The sequence below is a fragment of the Oryzias latipes genome, chromosome 3 (assembly GCF_002234675.1).
Source record: "Oryzias latipes chromosome 3, ASM223467v1".
NCBI classification, from domain to species: domain Eukaryota; kingdom Metazoa; phylum Chordata; class Actinopteri; order Beloniformes; family Adrianichthyidae; genus Oryzias; species Oryzias latipes.
The window spans coordinates 11034741-11057070 of record NC_019861.2 but is presented as its reverse complement, the minus strand read 5'-3'; the positions used below and the strand labels follow the sequence as shown (position 1 = coordinate 11057070).

General features: G+C 42.1%; 1 protein-coding gene across 7 annotated transcripts in view; it reads left to right on the top strand.

The window, feature by feature from the left end:
• The window catches only part of LOC101165461 (unconventional myosin-IXa), a 106373-nt gene that overhangs the window by 73517 nt on the left and 10526 nt on the right, over positions 1-22330 (top strand). For 4 of the 7 annotated variants that reach the window (XM_020712158.2, XM_020712153.2, XM_020712149.2 and 1 more), the window contains 15 exons: positions 369-488; positions 1699-1749; positions 2418-2493; positions 6218-6355; positions 7893-7932; positions 8010-8132; positions 8832-8912; positions 9775-9885; positions 12731-12853; positions 13308-13457; positions 14283-14590; positions 14977-16656; positions 20298-20397; positions 20581-20796; positions 22052-22149. In XM_020712158.2, coding sequence (XP_020567817.1) covers positions 369-488; positions 1699-1749; positions 2418-2493; positions 6218-6355; positions 7893-7932; positions 8010-8132; positions 8832-8912; positions 9775-9885; positions 12731-12853; positions 13308-13457; positions 14283-14590; positions 14977-16656; positions 20298-20397; positions 20581-20796; positions 22052-22149 — 3415 coding nt within the window. The remainder of the gene's footprint in view (positions 1-368; positions 489-1698; positions 1750-2417; positions 2494-6217; positions 6356-7892; positions 7933-8009; positions 8133-8831; positions 8913-9774; positions 9886-12730; positions 12854-13307; positions 13458-14282; positions 14591-14976; positions 16657-20297; positions 20398-20580; positions 20797-22051; positions 22150-22330) is intronic. The other 3 variants (XM_011487863.3, XM_020712165.2, XM_020712164.2) reach the window with 3 other exon arrangements.

Sequence of the window (22330 nt, the reverse complement as noted above, 5' to 3'; positions counted from 1 at the left end):
GCCAGCCAATGTATGAACTAGGCTGCACAATGATGGTAGAGACGCGATATGAATGATGTGATGGGCAATCACTATGAAGTATAAACCGGGTTTAAGAAGACAAGTAACGTATAGAAAAGCATCTGTTTGCAAGAAAACCTCTTGAAGACGGCTCAGACTTTCCTGGGCATGAACCCAAACACAGAGCTCCAGTGGTAACGTTTCTACTGCTGTTTGAATGTCTTTTCTCCACCAGTCTGTGCACAGGTATCTTCTCAGTAGATGACTGCATCTCCTGACCTCCTTTTTTCTTCAGTGTCTAATCTGCCATTTTTCTCTCCATTTCTCTCTCTCTTCTTTGTGTCCTTCTGTTTGGTTGCTTCTCCAAGGGCATGATGACTCTGCTCCCTCTGCAGCATTGAAAAGTTTGGATAGTTTTAGCTTTCTGCAGCACCCTGTGCATCAGAGAAGCTTAGAGATCCTGCAGAGATGCAAAGAGGAGAAGCACAGTAAGGCTGCCATTACAACAGTTACTCCTCATGCTTTCATGTTGGACTTTGGTGGGGGGGACTGCAGGGAGGAGACTGACCAGCATCATCAACTTTTGTCTAAATGAGCAACCATCACATTAACCCAATGTGTCAAAGAGTTGACAAAAATTCAATTTTTGGGGAATTAAAAATGTTTTTGGAGAAATCCACATACATTTTTTTATGAGATGTAAATGAGGTTTGGGGAGTTTCTGCTCACAACAAAGTACAATTAGAATGCAAAAATGTCAACACAAGTGTTCAGGAAAAAAAACACTTTATTTTACCCACTGTCTCAAATTTGATCCAAACATTTTTTACATGGTGTGACTGTATTACAAAGAATTAAGTATCAACAGATTTTGCATATTTTTTAAGGCGGCAAGAAATCAGTAAAAAACAAAAACAATAAATTTGTTATTTTCACCATAAAGTCTTGGAAATTAGTAAAACTTTTTCACACCAAAAGTGTTTTTTTGGGATTTCATGGAAGCAGCCATTTTAAAATGAGCAGGAAAAATCCTTCTATTGTCCCTAGTGGAGAGGTGATCCACTACAGGGCAGAAAACATGGACCAAGTTCTATACAATGGGTTCTTAAGGAAAGTTTGGGTCAAGCTAATAACACGGGGATCTCAGAAATGTTTAAATCACATATGATAAAAACGGTTAGATAGGTTTAAAAAAAAAAAACAAGTTTTGTTTCTGGTTTTAGATTAGACTGGTTTCATTAGATGCTTGTTGGTCTCCACTTCTTCTCTCTCCCTCAACCACACTCTGCATGTTTTTTTTATTTTTTTATTATGCTTCTGCCACTCTTACCTCCTCCATGCTCACAGAGAAAAGCATGGCTGTACTGCTCTGTCAGCGCGCTCTGGTCTGCAGCAGCAACTGTCCTTTGTTTTTGTGCTGTCATTGGTAGCTCACATGGCTGTGCTGTCATGTGCAGTTGGGTGATGGGTATAGTTAGCATTTCACGGCTGTTTTCCTGTTCCACTAAAACCCACAAACTGGTGATGGTGAGAAACTGACCGGGTGTTGGACTCCGCCTGGACACAGATGTCCACACGTCACTAACACGCTCACAGGCGGCTTGAGTCGCGCCGCGGGGCCCTCAGTCGAGCTCACACAAACATCTGCTTTCTCCACAAATGTGTCATTTCACTCAAACGTGTTGTGCCACCTTGCAGCTCCAGAGGAGACTGAAAATGTCTCACAAAGTGATGATGACAGTGAAAACGGTACAGTTGGAGCCCCAGTTTGCCAGCTGAGTATGCTAACGTGGTAGCCTTGTGATCTGTCTGCACTCGATTTAGCTGCAAAGGAGATGCTTTTCTGCATCACTGCATCGGAGCGCAGCTCTCTCACAGTAGCAAAGTCACACAACAAGCTTCATTAAACCCCACCTTAGCAAGAGTTTAACCAAATTTGAACTTCATTTGGAGCCAAACTAATCCTAATAACTTACATTGTCCACAATTGAGCACTAACAAGATCACATGTCCCTGTTAACCTCACAGATCTTTAACATCAGATCACCTAGGTTTTGTTTTTATAAAGAGGCACATAACTTTCACGGCAATAACACTGGAGTGGACAGGTGTTGTGAATGTTTGTGTTGAACCCTTGTGCTATCCTAGGCACTTTAACATTGGGAGTTGGGTCATCTAGACCCACTAGACAGTGCGCTGAACCTTTTTTCTTCACTGATTTGTGATCTTCACTGGTGTCCATGGATTACATGAAATCTTTCCATCTTCATCCACCTTTGTCATGGTAGGGAGAACATTTCAATGGAAGGGTGAGTTCATCTAAGATAGCACAAGGGTTAAGTGTCTGGTGTTGTGGGGTTTTTTTGTGTGTGAATGTGTGAGATGTTCTCCTGTCTGACGGCAGTCTTTGTTATCAGGTACCAGCAGAAAAAGTCCTTGGATGCGTCAGTCTGATAATCAGGGCTTCAACTCCACGATGGAGAATCCGCCTCGGTGAGTTCTGTTGGTCGGGTTTGTTTCCTTTTTATGACTCCATAGCTACAGAGAGAGATAAATGTTATACAAACATTGAGTTCAACTTTTTCTGTGTTTTAAAAATGAGTGTTCCCAAAACGGCAATTGGACAGGACAAAGGAAAATCCCTGATTGGTCCAGCCACGCTGACATGAGCATCTGTAAAATCCCAATGACTGATTTAAATGAATATGAACCACAGTGTTTCCTCGCTTAATGTGGGAGTTACATTCCAAAAAATAGCCCGCAATAGGCAAAATTTATATAGTTGTCAGCTTTGTTTTTTTAAATATTCTGATAGATGTTTTAAGGCCGTAAAACCTCTCACTACACAGGTCACACGCTTTTTCTCAGACAGATCTGAACATTTTCACTCTTTTCTCGGTCAAATTCATAAAGTTCAAACCTTCGTAGAAAATAAGTCCACTGACTTCATGTAATGAACCCAAAATCTGCTTGCAATTGAAGATTTATGTGAATTTGGCAAACTGAAGGCCGACGAAGTATGCATTATAACTTTTTAACGCACGCCGTGGAAGCCTGAACCGTCCGCTGCCCACTTCGAAGGCCATTAAACCGCTTATACCATTGTCACTTAATATAGAAATAAATAGTAACCCGTTTTTAGTCCTTAATTCTTGTTTTTTACCAATTTGGATAACTTTTCTCACAAAAAGCGAACTATTCGCACCGCACCACGTAACAAATAGTCTGCGTCTCGCTGCGCCACCTCTGCAGTCAAGATTTGGCGATATAAAGCGATATATATATGCTGATCTTTCCTTTGGGTTGAATAAAGCATCAGTTCAGAGAGAAAGTTCACCTCTTACCGCTTGTTTTTGTCCAAATGATGAGGCAAATGGTCGTTTTAAAGAAGCCGGCGCAGTGATACAAAACATTTAAGCTAGGTTACAGGAACTTCTTTTTCACCGTGCGGTTATCACTTTTTAATGCACACCCAGCAGCCAATCAGAATCAAGTATTCAGCCGGACCATGGTATAAGAAGGATGTTAAGAGATGATGTTTAATCACTTTGAAGAGCTCTACAAAAGCAACAGCAATCACGCCTCCATGTCTGGATTCATGAGATCATTCAGATACTCTCTCAGTACGGTGCTGATCATGTCTTCAACACGTCACATGCCGTAGTTAAGGCTTGCCAAAGTTCAGATATTTAAACTAGACATGCTTCATCACCCAAAATGTGCTACTGCCAAACACCTCAAAGCTTCCATTTTTTCTGTAAAATCCTTCTAAGCTGCTAATTATTTTTAAGCAGCAAAATGAAAATGTAGATCTTTTTCAGTCAGGTTTTAGTGCAGTGCATTTCAGCATTTCCTAAGGTTTCTAAAGACACTGTAATGTCTTGTTCTTAGGTTTTCCTAAAGACCCACTCCAATCATCTTTTGATCTTTTTTAAAATGTTCCCAGTGGTCTTTTAATTATAATTATGCAGTTTTTAGGCTAAATCAAAACCCGTGTCATTTTCTTGGTCATAGTTTCTGCAGAGTGGCAGCAGTTTATTAGAAATTCTTCTGAGTTGTGAGCAGGACCGTTGGTATTGAGGAACCCTGCCCCCCTTCCCTCGTCCAGAGTTGACCAGGGGGTTTGTGGCCCGCCGATTCTATTTTCTACGTCACAACTACAAGCTTTTACAGACAGCATTTTTTTCGTTTGCTCCTGATTTCCCACGGTGGAATAAATGCACTCAGAAATGCTATTTAAGCTTAATTTCCTTTGTATGTCCTCTAACATGAGAGAAATACTGCAAAAAAAAAAAAAAAAAAACACCAAAAAAAACATTTTCAAGGTAGTGGGTTTTGAGGCGTAGAGAGGTTCCTAAAACAACAGCTTTTGCTTTTCAGATTCAGTTTAATCCTGTGTTGATGGCCCTCCGCTGCCCGCCTTTCCGTCTCCCTCTTTACCCTCCGAACTCGACCCCGTCCAGCTGCTTTCTTCATGATGTAAAGTCAGAGCTATGCAGGCAAAAATAAATGTTCAGTCTGGGTGCTTGTCAGCTGCGTGGATCCGCAGACAGTGAAGTGTTTAATGGGACTCTACGGACATAAACAGTTACCACAAAAGGCATTTTGTACTACAGCTATTTACCAAGATGGCTGATCGTCTGGGGAGAGATTCATCTGCAAACAGCAGATGAGATGTGAACAAAAGATTTGTCTTTTTCCAGATGTTCTTGCATCCAAATGCATTTTCTGATTTGGTTCTGGGAAGAATAAACTCAGAAATGCTCGTAAATCGAAATACTTTGATTTAGACTCTCTGGAGGTTTGTGGATCTTCACCTAGGAGTTATAACACAGGAGTAGAAATTCAAGTCATATGTATCTGCAGCAACCTGCTGCTTTCAAAAATAAATAATGTATTCCATTCTGCTTTAAATATGAACTTCTGTCAAGAAAAACATCCATTTTGTAAGCAGTTTATGGCCCTCTGCCTCTGAGCATGTGCATAAAAATTGGTGAAAAGGGTCGATTGTTTTTGCAGAAACTGACTCGCAGCCCACAAATGAAAAGTGCAGTTGAAAAGGAGTGGAGGGGTATTTCACCTGTCATGACAGTCAAGACCTCCACTCTAGGATGGACGTTTCTATAACTGCCAGGATCGTTTTACTGTTCACCAACATCAGTTTGAGTCTTGAAACCAGAGTTTGTACGTTTTGTACAGAATATATTCAACAATGTGTTAGACTCCATAAAAGCACAAAATTCAATTCTTTTTAAAGTTAAAGTCCCACTTTGATCATATTTTGATCTATTTTCTCAGTGGCCTTTTTATTACAATGATCCCGTTTTTAGCCTAAATCCAAAAAAAACAGTCGTTTTTTAGGACAAAGTTTCTGCAGAGCGGCAGGAGTTAAATAGAAAAACACCTCTGATTTGTGGGCTGGACAGTTGACGTGGAATAAACTTACCCCCATTTCCCATCATCCCTATGTCTACACTCTTTCCCGCTAGCTTACAGGCCCGCCCCACTTCCCCTCTCCACTGTGGAGTGTAGCAGTGAGCATGTGGCCCAACGATTGTAGCTTCTGCATCATAACAACAAGGCTTTACAGACTGCATTTTTTTGTCTGCTCCTGATTCACAACTATTTGAATAAAGAAATACACAGAAATTGGAATTTTACGCTTAATGTTCTTAATACATGTCCTTCTTTATCCGAGCAATGCAACAGGAACAAGTTAAAATCACCAGAGTCAAGATTTTCATCGGAGTGGGTCTGTGGAAACTGTTCCAGACTGCAGACATTGAATGGAGTTAAAAATGTATCGCTTATGGAAAACTTACAAATTTGGCTGCTTGGCCAAAAGAAATAGTCTTTAAAAAAAATCTGTAGTACTTTAAATTGACATGACTCTTCAAAAGCCCCGGCCTCTTCAAAAATACAGCACTGCTGGATGTTCAGCAATGATTTGCTGCTTTTCTTGGACTCTAGAAAAAACAAAAACGTAAATTCTTGAACCTTAATGATAAGCCAACTCTCAAAATGTGCAGAAATGATTGTCTTCCACGGGTGTGCATTTGACGAAAAAACAATAAAAGAGGAAAGTAGGCAACAGCACTGAGGTTAACACTATAAATGACTGTAGCTATTGTACTGTGGTATTTGTCGTTGGGTTTTTGGTTTTCTTAAATTCAAAATATGTGACATTTCATCGCCTTTTTTCTCCGGTGTCTCAAAGTTTTCAAGGCCCCGGCTGGAAAGGGCGCACTGGTCGACAGAACTGCTCGGGACCCGACAGCTCCACTGCAGAGGAGGAGGGCCTGTTTCTGAGCTCTGTCAGCAGCAAGCTCCTGGAGAGAGCCCACGACATCCTCATGTCAGTAATGCTTCTAGCTGCTGCCGCTGCTGATGCCGCTGATGCAACAGCCTTCCTTCTGTAGACGCAGCTTTTCTGCTTTACAATTGATTTCATGTCCTCTGGAAGTTATGCATCGCTAACTTGTTAAAAGTTGGAGAAGTTGCAGCTATAAATAATAGAATCAAGAGAAGTGATGGATAAATAGCTACTGCTAGTTTGATGGCAGAGGCTTAAATAGACAAAACATCAAAGAATTAACCATTATTACTGCTACAAATGCCACAAAACTGAAATGAGAATCAAATGGTTTTCATCAATATTATCCAATTAATACTGGATAATAATATAAAAATAATTTATATAGTTAAGTAAATAAAAAAAACAATGAATACAGTAAACCCTAAAAGTAGTGAACCACAAAGGACATATGGCAATTATGCAAAGTGCAAACCTAATTATTGATCACATTTTATGTTGATTAGATTAGAATGGGAAAAATGGCCAATGAGTTTATTATCTACTTAATAGTGAAATGCATCCACTGAAATATGTTCAAACGTTAACATTGACTATGAAATTGCGTAATTGGATTTACGATAATACATCTGCCTAATGGAATCGCCACAATTTCCACAAAATTCTCATTTATTGGAATGCACTTTTGCACTTGGAGGAGGTGGTTTTTGAGGCGAAATCGACATATTTCTAAAAACTGCAATGGCAGCACTTTTTTCTGAATGAGTCAGATGGGTAGCTATGGCAAAGTGCTTCTTGGTAGGAGCTGGCTGCCTTATAGGCATTGCACAGCAGGCACCGCCAGAGGCCCCACAGCATCACACACTTCTTCAGAAGTTGAGCGTGTCATGCAGAATTGTTGAGTCCACAGCTCCTCTGTAAAATCATCAACCACAATTTCCCCAAATCCTTTCGTTCGTAGCCACTCCCACGTGTAAGGAGCTTTCCACTCCATGGCCTAAATAAGACGCCAACGTCTCCTTTGATAGATGATGATGAGCGCTAGTGCCGTGGCAGAAATGTGAATGTATCTGCTGTAAATAAAGCATTGTTTTGTAAAAGTATTTGGACTGACTTATCGCATAAGTTGGCCTGTTTATTCGCGTTATGATTTAATGGAAACAGTGTTATTCCGAAATTGTGTTTTTTTCGACATTTCTAAAATTTTGATAGTTTTGCACATGCATGTAATGGAAACACAGTTTTAGTTGTGGCAGGATTTGATGTTTTGGCCAGTTAAGTTTATCGCTTGGACAGAAAAGTTGAAGATGCATCCACCTCACTGCTTTGGCTAAAGGGGGTTTGGTCTGAAAGGGACTTCTCTGGACTGAATCAGCAGAGAAATGTTGATGTTCTTCAGAGGAATGTCATCCTGAGAGGTGTCAGTGATGCAGCACTTCAGTCAGATCGGAAACATCTCATCCGTTTTTGACCTCTGATCTTGCAGAAAAACACATTTTTCAGTCCAGAAGAAAGAAAAATGTTTTGCCGTCACTTTTTAAACAAACTCTATACTTTTCCCTGTTTTTCTTTTTCAAAGGAGGAACAAAAACTACAAATCCAAGCCAAATCTTCCAAAGGTACTGCTCTTGATTTCCTTTAAACTTTAGTGAAAATGGACCATAAAAAGATCTAATGCCTGACTTTGCACTTTCAGCACTTACTGAATGTGAAGTCACTGAAGTACCTCAGCAAGCTGACACTTCACGACCGCATCACCAAATCTCTTCTTCACCTCCACAAAAAGAAGAAGCCGCCGAGCATCAGCGCACAGTTCCAGGTCAGAAGGGTCAAACACGCTCACGGCAGAGATCCCAGTCCAGCTCAAAACGGAGATTTCCTCCGTTTCTGCCCCTGGACTGAACCCTCTCATATCATGAGGAGGAGCCTCCAACCAGAAGACACAGATGAATAACATGTCTGCTTCAAACAAAAAATAGGGTTTTCATGAGAAAGTTGGAAAAAAAAAGTGGTTTTGCTTTCATTGACACACCCAGTTTGAAAGTCTTTACTTTTTCATCTGAGGGAGATGATAAAAACATTTAGAGGGTAAATAAATTCACTCCAAATATCAGTTTGTTCCAATCATCTGAAGTCCCGAGGAAGCTTCATTGGTCTTAAATAAACATTAGAGAAGCTGGTGTTGGCGAGCATTAGGCGGGACTCTAAAGCAGAGGAAAGCGAGGCCTGACTTCTTCAGAACCGTGAGCTCCCGCAGGCCCCTCTGGCAGGCATGCAGCCATGTGTGTGGATGACTTCACTTTCCACATCCTGTCCTGCAATGATTGCTTTCATCTCCCCAGGCAAGGAGGCGAGACCAATTCCCCCCCCCCCCACAAACACGTGTGTTTTCAGCACATGAAAGCGATCCCCCCCTAGCCGCATTCGTACATGTTCCTCACGTCGGTGACGTGCGGTGGGAGTGTTTTCTGTCAGCCAGTGACGTGGGCTTAAACTTGTTTTGTTTCTCCTCCTGCAGGCTTCCCTCAATAAGCTAATGGAGACTCTGGGTCAGTCTGAGCCGTATTTTGTGAAGTGCATCCGTTCCAATGCTGATAAGGTATTGTGTGTGTGTGTGTCTATGTGTGTCTGTGTGCTGCCGATGCAGCCTCTTTAAACTGCTTCTGGTTTAGTTTTCAAAGCATTTCTGTTTCTTTGAAGTTGCACTTCTTTTTTTTCTTGGTGAAAGCATTTATTGTTTCTTCCCTGACCTCACTTCACTGCAAGCTGTGATACTTGCAAGGATGTAAAATCTTGTTTTTAGACATTGAAGATATTTGAGCAGGTTTGAAGTGAAGTTGTTTTAACTCATCATTGCCCTACACCTTTCCAAGCATTTCTTCATGTCAGCACAGTTAAGAATCTTTTGCCTGGTTACGAGCTAGAATATCGAGTTAAGGAAAAATCCTTTTGCTTCATACGCTTGACAATAGAAAATATTGATTTAAGATGAAAAAAACACTCAAGTTGCACTTCTTGGTTCAGTTTTAAGTATGTTATTTTAAAGTTCAATAAATATAAGTTAGACTGCCATTCATTGTTGTATTGGAATCAAAAATGTAGATTTAGCTTTTATGAATTAGTGCTAGTTTTTAGACTTTAGAAGGAGACCGGCCGCCTTATAGGAAGACTGGATTCTCATTTTCTTCACATTTTGTTCTAAAGTGAGTCGTTTCTACTTATAACACTAATCCTTTGTCACTTTAATCAAAATAAACTACAATTAGTTACATAAAACTCAAAAAATAAAAACTATTTGGAAAGAACTAGCAAAAGAATAGTAATTATTGGGCTGTATAATATTTAATTTGGAGTAGTTTAATCTAATCATTAGCTCTATAGCGCCCCCTATTGGGTTTCTCCTTAAATGAGTGTTCTTTTGCTATATTTAAGCTGCTGTAACTCTCCCTTCTCCCCATCAGCTGCCTTTAAGGTTCAACGATAACCTGGTGCTGAGGCAGCTGCGTTACACGGGCATGCTGGAGACCGTGCGCATCCGCCAGTCCGGTTACAACTTCAAGTACAGCTTTGAGGTAACGCACAAGCTTCCACCCTTCCAGAGCTTTTGCACATGTAAAGTTCTGTCTCACGTTTGCCACATACTGGACTGAAAACAAAAAACCCTTTTTTTTTTGTCATGGAGGCCCTGAAGTGGAAATTATATGGGGTCAAACCATCAGGTAAAAGCAAATGAAAAAAACTGAATTTTTTATTTGGAAAAGAAAATCTGAACACTTTTTTTAAACTCAAAAGTACACATTGTAAACTTGAGGGAAATTGCAAAGTAAAAAAAGTTTAAAAAAAAGAAGCAAATTTGAGAAACATATTTTTTAACCTGAAAGAAATATTGAAAAATTTGAAAGAATGTATAAATGGCAAACTTGAATTGAAAAGACTAAATACCTAAAACTTCTACCAAATAAAAAGTAATGTTTATTTGTAACAGCTGCTGTATTTTTAACTTTTGGTTTTTCGTTCCTTCGTCTTTGCTTTCAGTTCTCAATTTTCAGTTTCATTAGCTGATGAAACTCACATAAAAGTTTTGTCTAGACTCATTCATTCACCTCAAAGTTTAAAGTGCTTTTTATCCGACCCACTGAAACCAGTTTGGTCGGCTTCACTGCACCAAAGTCCACAGAACTCCGTCCATGAAGACGTGGTTAGAAGGGTGTAGATCCAAAGAATTGCGGCCTGCTCAGAAACCTGAATTCAAGCCCTGAGAGATGAGCTGGAACAGATATTTGGAGCCAGACTCTCCCCTCTAACATCAGCGTCTGACTCCTTTAATGCTGCACTGAATGATATGAGCTCCAATGATCGCAAAATTAGGTGTCAAGCTTTCCAGGGAGCTGTTTCTGCTGCAAATATTCAACCAAATCTACGTCAGTCAATATTTTCTTCATGCTGAGGCTTCAGAGGAATCCTGTAACAAAGAGATGTCTGGTTTTCTTGGACTTAAAAGATTCTGAGGTGTGTTATAATAAGATGAATTGGGAATACATTATGACCAGGCCGATTATTTTATTTTATTATTTTTTTCATATTTCAGGCATAGAAATACATCATTTTAGCCGCAGTAGAACCGTCACACTTCATGACTTCATATTGTTACATTTTGCTCATTGCCACATTAAAATGTTGTCTTTATTCAAAAAGGTACACCAAAATAAAGTTTTTTTTCTAAATTAAAAAGACATAAATGAAGCAATTTTTGTATGTTTTAACACCAATCTTTCATCCAGTGGTAATACTGTCAGTTTTGTTTAGTGATGCTGCATTCAGCCACATTTGAATTGTTTATGATCTATAATTTCAGAGGGACCGGGTTCAAAATGATCCCATCCTAAACTTCATAGCTAATTAAGTTGAAGTTTGTAGAGACAAAGTGCAGAGATTTCCCCCCCCCCCCCCAAAATGCTGTTTTCCATGAAGCAAATGCTGGTAGAGCAACATTACATGAACATGTCTGCAGGCTTGAGAGCTTAAACGACACCAAACCTTCAGTTTCCAGGAGTCTGGGCCGTTGAGGAAATCATCTCGAGGAAAGTTGTGTTCTAGTTGTGGTTTCAGCTTGCGGTGTCAAGAATGAACTGAAGGCGAAGTAGATGGCAGCGTGTATAACCGCACTGGCCGTGGTTTCAGTGCTGTGGAAGTGCTCTATGACTAATACAGCAGGCGGAGTTAAATGCCATGTTAAAGCTGTGTGTGTGACGGGCTCCCCCTTCCCCTCAAAATCTGTCCCATCTCGTGGTTTTGACTGTTTCTATGTGACACTCCCATCTTTCCAAGATTACTCACAGCTCGTGTCAGCATCACTTTACCAGGATACACACTTTTGTTCCATTTTGTCCGTCTTGGGTTTCTGCGAGGCTTTGCTCCACCTCCTTCCTCTGAGAAAAAAGTTAGTTTTCTCCCTAAAAATCCTCGCTTTTTCCCCCCCCGCCTCATTTCAAAGAATAGTTTCCATAACCATAATTAGTTTTTTTCTATCTTGCTTTTGAAATTTAATGTCTTAAACCTAACATTAAGGTCGAATGATAACATAAATTATTTCCTGGGTTTTTTAAGACCGTTGACATTTGATGCCTTTTGAAAATGTTCAACCTAAAAGCCTTTGGGTAAAGAATCCATTCTTCATAACCCATTTTTAATCTTTTTTTCGGTTTATTTAAAAAATATAGGATTATAACTATAGTGTTTGGTCAAACAAGCATATTCTTCTACATCTGAGTCTTTTAATGAATAAAAATCAGTCCAAACATTTTAAAGTCTAATGTTAAAAACCAGAAATGTTTACCATTAAAAGCAGATGACTGGCTGTCATTGCCATCGTTTCATTGAGTTGTTTTTCCTATCTATCTGATGAAAGAACAGTACATTTCATGTTTGTGTGCTAAACTGACGGGTAAACGGCAGGTTTGGAGTGAAAGTATCTGTTGGTCATTTTCAACAGACATTGATGTTTAGCAGCAACAAGTTTGGGGCTTTTCTTGGCGTTATTGTGGAATATCTGGAGGATGGCATCACTGTGGACAGCTCTGCTGCTCAGAACAGAGTCTTTGTCTGCAGGTTTCTGAAATCCAGCTTGTAATTGTATAAACACGGCATCTGCCTGCCTGCCTGTCCACCCTCACGGTGTATTGGATGGACACAATGGGCCACAGTTTAAAGAAGGGAAGCTCAGAATACTTGTATCATGATGGTTGAACCCCTTCGAATATGGACTTCTGTGTCTCCGGACGGCAGGAGAGGTTGCTGTGGAAGCGAAACCCCATTTTCATAGAACGTCATCTAGAATCGATAATGAATTTGTGACATGAATCCGTGCGGTTGGATGTGTGACTGAGTTCAAAGCACTGTCTCCTTTCTGTGTTGAAGGATTTCGTTCATCACTTCCACGTGCTGCTGCCGCCGGGCGTCTCTGTTGCCAGGGAGAGCATCCAGGAATGCCTGGGTCAGCTGGACCTGCAGCCGGAGGGCTACCAAGTGGGAAAAACAAAGGCATGTCGCTTTCCCTCTCAGCCTCATGCGGCGAAACGGCTGTGTAGTAACCATGTTTTAATAATTCCATCACCACTAAAAAATGTGAGGTAAAATATGAGGAATGCTGCTTTCCTGTTCGGCGTCTTTTAATGAGAGGCTTAGACAAACATTTAATTTAGAGAATTTCTGCTGTTTGTTGTTAAAAGAATCGTTTTTTACAGAGGAAAACTATAAATGGGTCAAGTGTTGTGCTTGGAGGGACCTCATGTTGTAAAGAGGATGTGTATGAATGAGACATGATATCGGCCTCTGCCGTCTATAATTAGTGGATCATACCTGACATTCTTGTCAGCCAGGGGATGTTCAAGCTCCCTATTTTGGGTTTGTTTTCTATTGGTCTGGGTGTATTACCCATCTGGGGTCATTGAGTGGCGGTCCAATAAGTCCCCTCCATCATCGTCCCTCCTCTCAGGTGTTTCTGCGGGAGGCTCAGCGTCAGCAGCTGCAGGCCTCACTCCACAGAGAAGTTCTGCGGCGCATCGTCATGCTGCAGCGGCGCTTCCGAGCCCGGCTGGAGAGGAAGCAGTTCGCCAGGATGAGGGAGGCCGCCAGCTGCATCCAGGTACGTAACACAGACTTTATCATCCTGGATCTGAACGCCACTTTCCTACATCCACCCACTAAAATCTTAACAGACAGGTGAAGAGAGAGATTCTACAACCGGAATTTAAACATTTCTTATTCGGATTCTGAATTTTTCCTTTTATTTAAACTTCTTTTTGGTCAATGTGTGCTAATTTTGTAGAAATATTTCTGTTTTTTAAGCTCTGAAATCATAAAGAATAAAAAAAAAAAGTTTAAAAAAGAAAGTTTAAACCTAAACTATCTTATGATGAATGGATAAAAGTCACTCATAGCAGAAATATTTAACAAATCATACCACAGAGATCTCTCCTTGTGTTCAGCTAAAGTAAAATTTAATTTAAAAAAAAAGTATGAAAATAGGAAAAAAAAGCCCTGTTTCAAGAAATATTGTCTTATTTTTTGGGCTTGCAAGAAAAATAATCTTAGCAAGAAAGTTTTTGAATAGTAAAATAGTCTTACTTCTAGCAAACATGTCAGAGTGGAATTTTTTTCTTCATAATAAAATTTCTTGATAAAATAATTTTTTTACCCCATTGGCAGATTTTTTTTTTTTGCTTATTTAAAGAAAATCTGCAAGTGGGGTTCGAATTCTGACTTCATTCTAATTAATTCAGAGTGGAGATGAGCCGTAGTTTCTGCAAATTTGTTTGGGACTCATAAAGTACATCATTGTCCGATTATCATGAATCCTTTTTGTAGAAGGTTAAAAAGCTCTTCATCAAATATTTCAGTGTACGATACAAAAAATCCCTGCATATTTTCACTCGAATCGAAAATCTTCATTGTCCTCTTGTCTGCACAGAAATGGTGGCGTTCTCACCGGCCGGTAGAGCAGGAGGATTACTGTGACCCTGTTCTCCAGGAGGGGGCAGCTTTGTGCCTCCAGACGCACTGGCGGGGTTACAGGGCGCGTCAGAGGTTCAGGCGGTGGAGGCAGGCGGCTCTGGTGCTGCAGAAGCTCTGGAGGTTCCAGCTGGAGCGCCGCTGCGCCGCTGCTCTGGTGATCCAGGCAGCGTGGCGCTGTCATGGGGCCAGACGGGAATACCTGGATCTGCGTGACGCTGTGGGGAAGCTCCAGGCGTTGAGCCGAGGTTTCCTGGCCAGAAGACGGTAAGCCACGCTGTGAAGAATGTTTTCATGAAGACGAGTTTTTGAAACGGACCAAAAAATTGAATATTTGAGCATTTTTATGGCTGTCCCTCTGTTCTATAAGTAGCCCGTGAGCATGGATGACTGTTTGATTTTGCTAAAGCTTGTGAAACCCCAGATTAAGGTTCCACACAGCTTCAGCAGTGTATTTGGGCTTTGTTGTGTGCAAATAGATTGGTAAGATTGTAGCATTACGCAAGCAATCCAACCCAAAGCAGCTCTGCAATCAGCTGAGCTGCTGAAAGCAACGTTTTGGATCTTAGACTCCCATGGGTTTGTTTTTTTGAGGCCAACAAAGTGTCACTCATATGTCTTTATGATAAATGTTGGATCTTCTTGATTTTCAGCTTCAGAGAGTTAAAGGAACAGAAACTGAAGCAAGAAGACAAGCTTCTTAAGCTCCAGAATGGCCGGGTGAGTGTCCCGCTAGAAGAGTGGGAGCAGCCTGACACAACCATGGGGCTGGACCTGAGCACCTGGGAGGATCGTACCTGCGAGGAACGAGAGCGGAGCCTCCTCAGCACGAACAGAGATGAGGAGAAACGTGACGGCACAGAGGACGGCAGCTCTAACGCTACAATGGAGGAGCTACCATTGGCACCAACGCCACCTACAATACACCGAGAGAAGGATCGAACCCTCGATGAGGGCAGCCACAAAACAACTCGGGCCAAAAGAGAGAACCGGCGCATGAGAGAGCTGGAACAGGCCCAGTTCAGCCTGAAGCTCCTCAAGGTGCGGGCAAACAGCATCGGAGTTTCGTCTTCACCGGAGGAGCAGCATTGCTCCATGGAGTTGGTGCCCCCTGCGAGTCCATCTCTTCCTTCCCCTCAGGGAACGCCAGACAGCCAGAGCTCCAAAGGCAGCTTCGAGCTTCTGGTTATGGATGAAGATCCCAGCAAGGCTTCAGAAATGGCGGCAGATAGAGAGGAGTCCGGCTGGCCTCTGCCAGCTGTTCCAGATGAGTCTGAGTCCAACAATGAAGTTTTTGTGACGACCTCGAAAAAACCAGCAGAGACGCTTAAGACGGACGTATCTGAGGCTGTGAGCCTTCAAGAGAACCACAGCCCCACAAAAATGGACCTCCCCCCACATCCTGCCAAAACGGAGAGCTGCCTACCGACCTTTTACATTCCTGCTCGTGAGCACAGCCCTGCAATCCCCCTTCCTGCTGCTGAGCTCCAGGGAAGCCAAAAGCCAGTGATCTCCACAACCATCACTTCTGCACTGAAGCCTCTGAAAGATCGGCGAGAGTCCGCGCGCCGCCCCCTGGTGGTGGTCATTAGTATGCAGAAGGAGACTCCGCTTAGTGAGGAGCTTGGAAGCCCTATTCATCCTCCAACTCATCTTCAAGACTCTTCAGCCCAGACTGAGAATGTGGGACCTTCTGCACCTAAACCAGACTCTGCACCTCAAGGACCCGCCCCCAAACAAGAGCAGGTCATCATGGACAAGCTCCTGAAGCTCAATGAGGACCGAGAGGAGCGGCAGAGGAATCAACAACAGCAGAACGAGAGGGAAATGATGGAGCAGATCCGGCAGCAGAAGGGCGTTTTGGAGCGACAGCGCCTCAGTTTTGTTCAGCACGAGAGGGAAATGTTCGAGAAGCGCAGAGAGGAGGCGCTGCAGAGGATACAGAGGAGCCAGGAGGCCGAGCAGAGCTCAGCTTCCAGCAGTACCTTCAGTTCCAGTTCCCTGCAGGGGGAGCGGTCACCTCAAATAACCTCTCATGGCAGAACCCACTCAGACTCCTCCCCCTCGTCTCCATGCGCGGACCCCCATGTGAGTGCTCGTCTCCCCCAGCTGCCCCCTCCACCGGCCTCTGCCCCTACAGAAAGGCGCAGGGACAGAAGGCCTGTCGCAGAGGGGTGGGCCCCCAAACTCACTCTCGAGTTCAAAGATGGAGGAGGGAGCAGGATGAGGACGGCCACAAACAAACCGCCGACCTCTCACGACGCCACAGCAGGTCTGACGGAAAAGACGGGGAACATCTTCTTTTTTCCCAAAGACAAAGTCGCAACAGCGAGGTGAGGATGTTTGACACACGTTTCTGTTCTGGTTCTCCAATAATAGTAGTTTTTTAATTAAATCAAAATTTTGTATCTTAACTATATTATCATCTTTACGGAACGGAATCATTTTTAAAATCCCCTTTTTTGTCTCCTGCTGTTGTGAATGGGTTTTGAACCATTCGGCTTTGAAATGTGGCTTCAGTTCACAAACGTATCATTTGTAAGGAAATGTTCAGCTGAAATGAGCCTAAAGGTTAAAACTGAGCTAAACATAAATTAAAGGAAATAAGTATTAGATCTCTTGCTGATTTTGTACATTTGTCCACCTAAAAATATATTGACCATCTGTCATCTTCATGGTAGGTTCATCCGAAAAAGTGAGGTAGAAAATCAAGAAACTGACTTTAGTCAACTTTGTGTAAATATTTGTGGATTTGATTCAAGGAAATAAGTATTTGATCCTGGTTCTGGCTCCGGTTCACACAGACCAGTTATGGCTGGTTTTCTCAGAGGGTTACGGTCCAGTAAGGAGTGGTAAGGTACGTGGTATGGCCTTGCTGTTGTTTGCAGGCATTTTCAATATAGACTCATGACCAAAAGAGGACAAAGGAAAGCACAAAAACCCAAATGATTACTAACACTGGAAGCTAGCTTAAATGCAGCAGCTCTGCCCCAACCGTTCCGTTCCTATTTTCTGACCTACAACCAATTCTTTTGTGTTTAATGCCTCAATTTTACAAAGAAAACACTCAAAATATCAGCTGTCTGATCTGGACTGGGTCAGACAGCTCAGTGGAAACAAGACTAGACTCTCCTAAGACTCTCCTAATCAAGCTGTCATCTGAACTGATGACACCTGTTTGAACTAATCATCTGTAGGAAAGATACCTGTCCATAGAATCAGTCCATCAGTCAGACTCCAAACTCCATCATGGGAAAGACTAAAGACCTTTCAGTGGATTTAAGGGAGAGGACTGTAGACCTGCACAAGACCAGAATGGACTACAAAACCATCAGCAAGAAGCTGGGGATTAACAACTGTCACTACCGTTGATGCCACATGACTATCAATCGACCAATGCAGTGGGGCGAAAAGGTATTTAGTCAGTCACCAACTGTGCAATGTTTCCCACCTAAAAAGATGAGAAAGGCCTGTAATTTTTTTTAAAGAATTTATTTGTAAATTATGGTAGAAAATAAGTATTTGGTCATCTACAAACAAGCAAAATTTCTGGCTCTCACAGACCTGTAGCTTCTTCTGTAAGAAAATCCTCTGTCCTCCAGTCATTGTCTGTATTAATTATTAATGGCATCTGTTTGAACTCGTCATCTGTATAAAAGACACCTGTCCACAACCTCAAATAGTCCCACTCCAAACTCCACTATGGCCAAGACCAAAGAGCTGTCTAAGGACACCAGAAACCAAATTGTTGACCTGCAAAAGGCTGGGAAGACTGAATCTGCAAAGGAAAGCAGTTTAGTGTGAAGAAATCAACCGTGGGAGCAATTATTAGGAAATGGAAGACATACAAGACTCCCGATAATCTCCCTCAATCTGAGGCAAGATCTCACCCAGTGGGGTCAAAATGATCACAAGAATGGTGAGCAAAAATCCCAGAACCAAACGGGGGGATCTAGTGAATGACCTGGGACCAGACATGTCTCCCTGCTAAAGCCAGTGCATTTATGAGTACCCATCTACAGTTTGCTAGAGAACATTTGGATGATCCAGAAGAAGATTGGGAGAATGTTCTATGGTCAGATGAAACCAAAATAGAACTTTTTGGTAAGAACTCGTCGTGTTTAAAGGAGAAAGAAAGCTGAGTTGCATCCAAAGAACACCATACCCTACTGTAATTCATGGGGCTGGAAACATCATGCTATGGGGCTGCAAAGGGACCAGGATGACTGATCCCTGTAAAGCAGGGGTGTCCAATTCGAGGCCTCAAGGGCCGGTGTCCTCTATGTTTTCCAATCAATCTGCCTTTGAAGCTCCTAATTGGCTAAACACACCTGATCTAGGTAATCAACAGCAGATGAGGCAGGGTTTCTGGAAAACCAGCAGGTTGCCGGCCCTTGAGGCCTGGATTTGGACACCCCTGGTGTAAAGGAACGAATGAATGGGGCAGTGCATGGTGAGATTTTGAATGAAAACCTCCTCCCATCAAGCACATTGAAGATGAAACGTGGCTGGTTCTTTCCGCATGACAACGATCCCAAACACACTGCCCGGGTAACGAAGGAGTGGGTTCATGAGAAGCATTTCAAGATCCTGGAGTGGCCTAGTCACTCTCCAGATCTCAACCTCATAGAAAATCTTTGGAGGGAGTTGAAAGTCTGCATTACCCAGAGACGGCCCCAAAACATCACGGCTCTAGAGGAGTTGTATACCTCATAGTTGAGGTATACCTATGATGAAATAACAGACCTCTCTCAGCTTTTTAAGTGCACAATTGCTGGCTGACAAAATACCATTTTGCCCCACTGTAGGTCTGGGGCTCCAAACCAGATCTCAGCTGGAGGGTTTCCATGATCATGAGAACATTGAGGAATAGGCCTAAAACAATACGGCAGGAGTTAGTTGATGATCTCAAAGCAGCTGGAACCACAGTCACCAAGAAAACCATTTGTTATACTTTACATTGCCATGGTTTAACATTTTGGAGAGCTCAAAAGTCCCCTGCTTGGGAAGAAGCATTTGCAGGCCCGCCTGAAGTTTACCAAACACATTCATGATTTAGAGTGTGATTGGGAGAAGGTGCTGTGGTCAGATGAGACCAAAACTAAGCTCTTTAGCATCAACCCAACCCAACATGTTTGGAGGACGAGAAATGCTGCCTATGACCTCAAGAGCACCATCCCCACTGTCAAGCATGGAGGTGGAATCATCATGGTTTGGGGGCGTTTTCTGCACCGGACTACTTACTTTACCATGTGGATGGGCAGAGCCATAGACTGTCAAATCCTAAATGAGAACCTGCTTCCCTCCACCAGGAGGCTTAACATGGGTGGTGGGTGGTGGGTCTTCCAACATGGTAATGTCCCAAAACATCCAGCCAAGACAATAAATGAATGGCTGAAGAAGAAACATATAAAGGTCACAGAGTGACACAGCCAGTCGCTGAAGCACTTAGTTGCCAAGCGACACCCATCAGATCTGAATGATTTCGAAGACATTAGCAGAGAAAAGTGGACCAAAAATCTCCTGATGTGCAGAAACCTGACCATCCACTACCAGAAACATCTGACATCTGTGCTGAGAATAAGGGTTTTAACACAAAGTAATACGTCTTTCTGGTTCAAATGTGTTTTTCTCTCATTGAAATTCAAATAAATTTATATAAATTCTTTAAAGTGGGTTTTTCGATGTTCTTTGTGATTTTCTATCTCACTGTTTTAGTGAACCTACCATTTGATTAAGATGACGGACTGTCAATTTCATTTTGGGTGGGCAAACCTACTAAATCAGTATTCACTGTTTGTACTTATGGGGATGGCCAAAGTCTTTGTCTTTTTTTGTTGACCAAATTCATTGATGAATTGTACACATGCTGCCTCATATGGAAACCTCAGATTAAACAAAAAGAAATAGTTTTTTATGAGTAAAGTTGTTTTCTAAAGTAGTTTGTTCTTACATGAATCCGTCTCTCCTTCAGTTTCCACAGTGACTCTGTTACCAAAGAGACTCCGTTGACTGCTTCCACAGCTGGGCCTGGGCCAGCGTTCAAGCCCAACGATGGAGCCAGAACCTGGGATGTAAGCAACCTTTCTTTTTCTGTCCACATTTCTTTTTACTTTTGTTTTTTCCCTTCAGGCTTTTCTGGACTGTGTAAATCTGCTCTGACTGTAGCTTAGCTGGTGGCCTCCGTGAGCAGAATGCTATGAAGCTCTGACACACCCACTTCTCAACATGCGTTTGTCACCTCTGGTAAACTCCAGGTTGGCAGGTCGGGCCCAAAAAAGAAAGCCCGAATGGCCCGGACCCGCTCTGACTTCCTCACCCGTGGCGCCAGTCTGTCTGTGGACGGCGATTCAGACGAGGACGACTCTGACGTCCAGAGCCCCCTCAGCCCCCGTCATTTCACACTGCCCCTCTCCAAACAGAACTCCACCGAGTCGGGCTTAACAGAGTCCTGCTTCAGTGACTCAGACATGGTAACAGAAACTTCCAGACCCCTCTGCTGGATGAAAGCGGATCTTTCCTTTGACATTTCTAACCTACTCACGCTCACATCTGACTCAAACTCGGCTTCGAAACCAATTTGATTCAGTAGTTTTTCTGAAAGGGTTGGACAAATGTATTGATTCTGTTCTTTTTTAGAATAATGAACAGTACCTGACATCACTTTCATTGATTTGAGAAACTATGTCTGAAGCTACGTTCACACCTGGCATGTGACACGCATTCAGGAACGCGCTAAACATGGGTTCTTGAGTGTGTGTTTAGCCCATGATGTTCACACTGGATGAGCAGGGAGGGGCTTCTATTTATTTTTTATACTGTTTATTGGGGGATGTCCAGTTGGTAGAGGTTTGGTGCAAAATGTCAAAGCGGTACAAATCTTGCTCCAGGCTTTTCTTTCACAGTTCTATCCTGATGTATGAATTATATCTATTCCGGTTGGGCACAAACAGCAATTATTAATTTCTCCTAATTTACTCCCTCAAATTAAAGGGGGCGTCATCCATACGTCACGACCAGATCTGGGTCCCTGGATTTTGGTTTAACTTTCACTGTGTGTTTTGTACATAGAACCTGAAAACGGTTGTGGAAACTTGCGAGAGTTTTAAACACGTAAGCTCAAAATCCACGTTTAGGCATGTTTACGCATGTTTACATGGACTTTTCCATGGAAGTGACCACTGGGTCACACATTGCCAGGGACCTGGCAGAACGAGTGTGAACGTAGCTCAAAGATGACGCAAAGATGGTTTCTACATATTTTTTAAATGGTCTTTAAAATTCAAATTTTTAAAACTAAGCTTCAATGTTACAGAGATGGACAACCTTTGACACACTTTTTCCTCTGAAAATAATTAACAGTCTTGGATTTCATGTTTTTATCTTCTCACTTTTCCTGTTAAAACAGCTTTTCTTTCAATTATTTCTGGATCTTTTCTTTATCTTTCTCCTAATCAACAAAATCAGCATGACACTTTTTCAAAGCTCTCTTAGAAAGTTAAACTTTCAGTTCTTGGATAAATGTTTTTTGTCTTGCACAACTTTCCTGTATTGTAATTTGAAATCTGTTTTCATGACTTGTATTTATTTCTTTTAGTGTTTTGGAATAATGTAAATGTCATGATAATAGTTTGAAGAATTGCCTAATGCTTAGACGGAGACATAAATAATGCTAGAAGGCTAAACCATCCTAACAAAGAAAATGGATTTGATCTGATTTTGTTTCAGCTTGCAAGTTCGAAGGAGCAAAAGAAGCTGCAAAAAGCCATGTCGTCAGGAGATCTGGTCAAAGTTGATTCCATGCGCAAGAATTCACCGGATGAAAGGTTTTTTTACAAAGCTGCAATACATATATACACACACTCACTCACTTACTGGCCACTTTATAAGGTAAATCTTACTAGTACTGTGTTGGATGCCCTTTAGCCTTCAGAACTGTGTTAATCCTTGGTGGCATAGATTCAACAAGATGCTGGAAACATTCCTTCAGAGAGTTTGGTCCTTTGG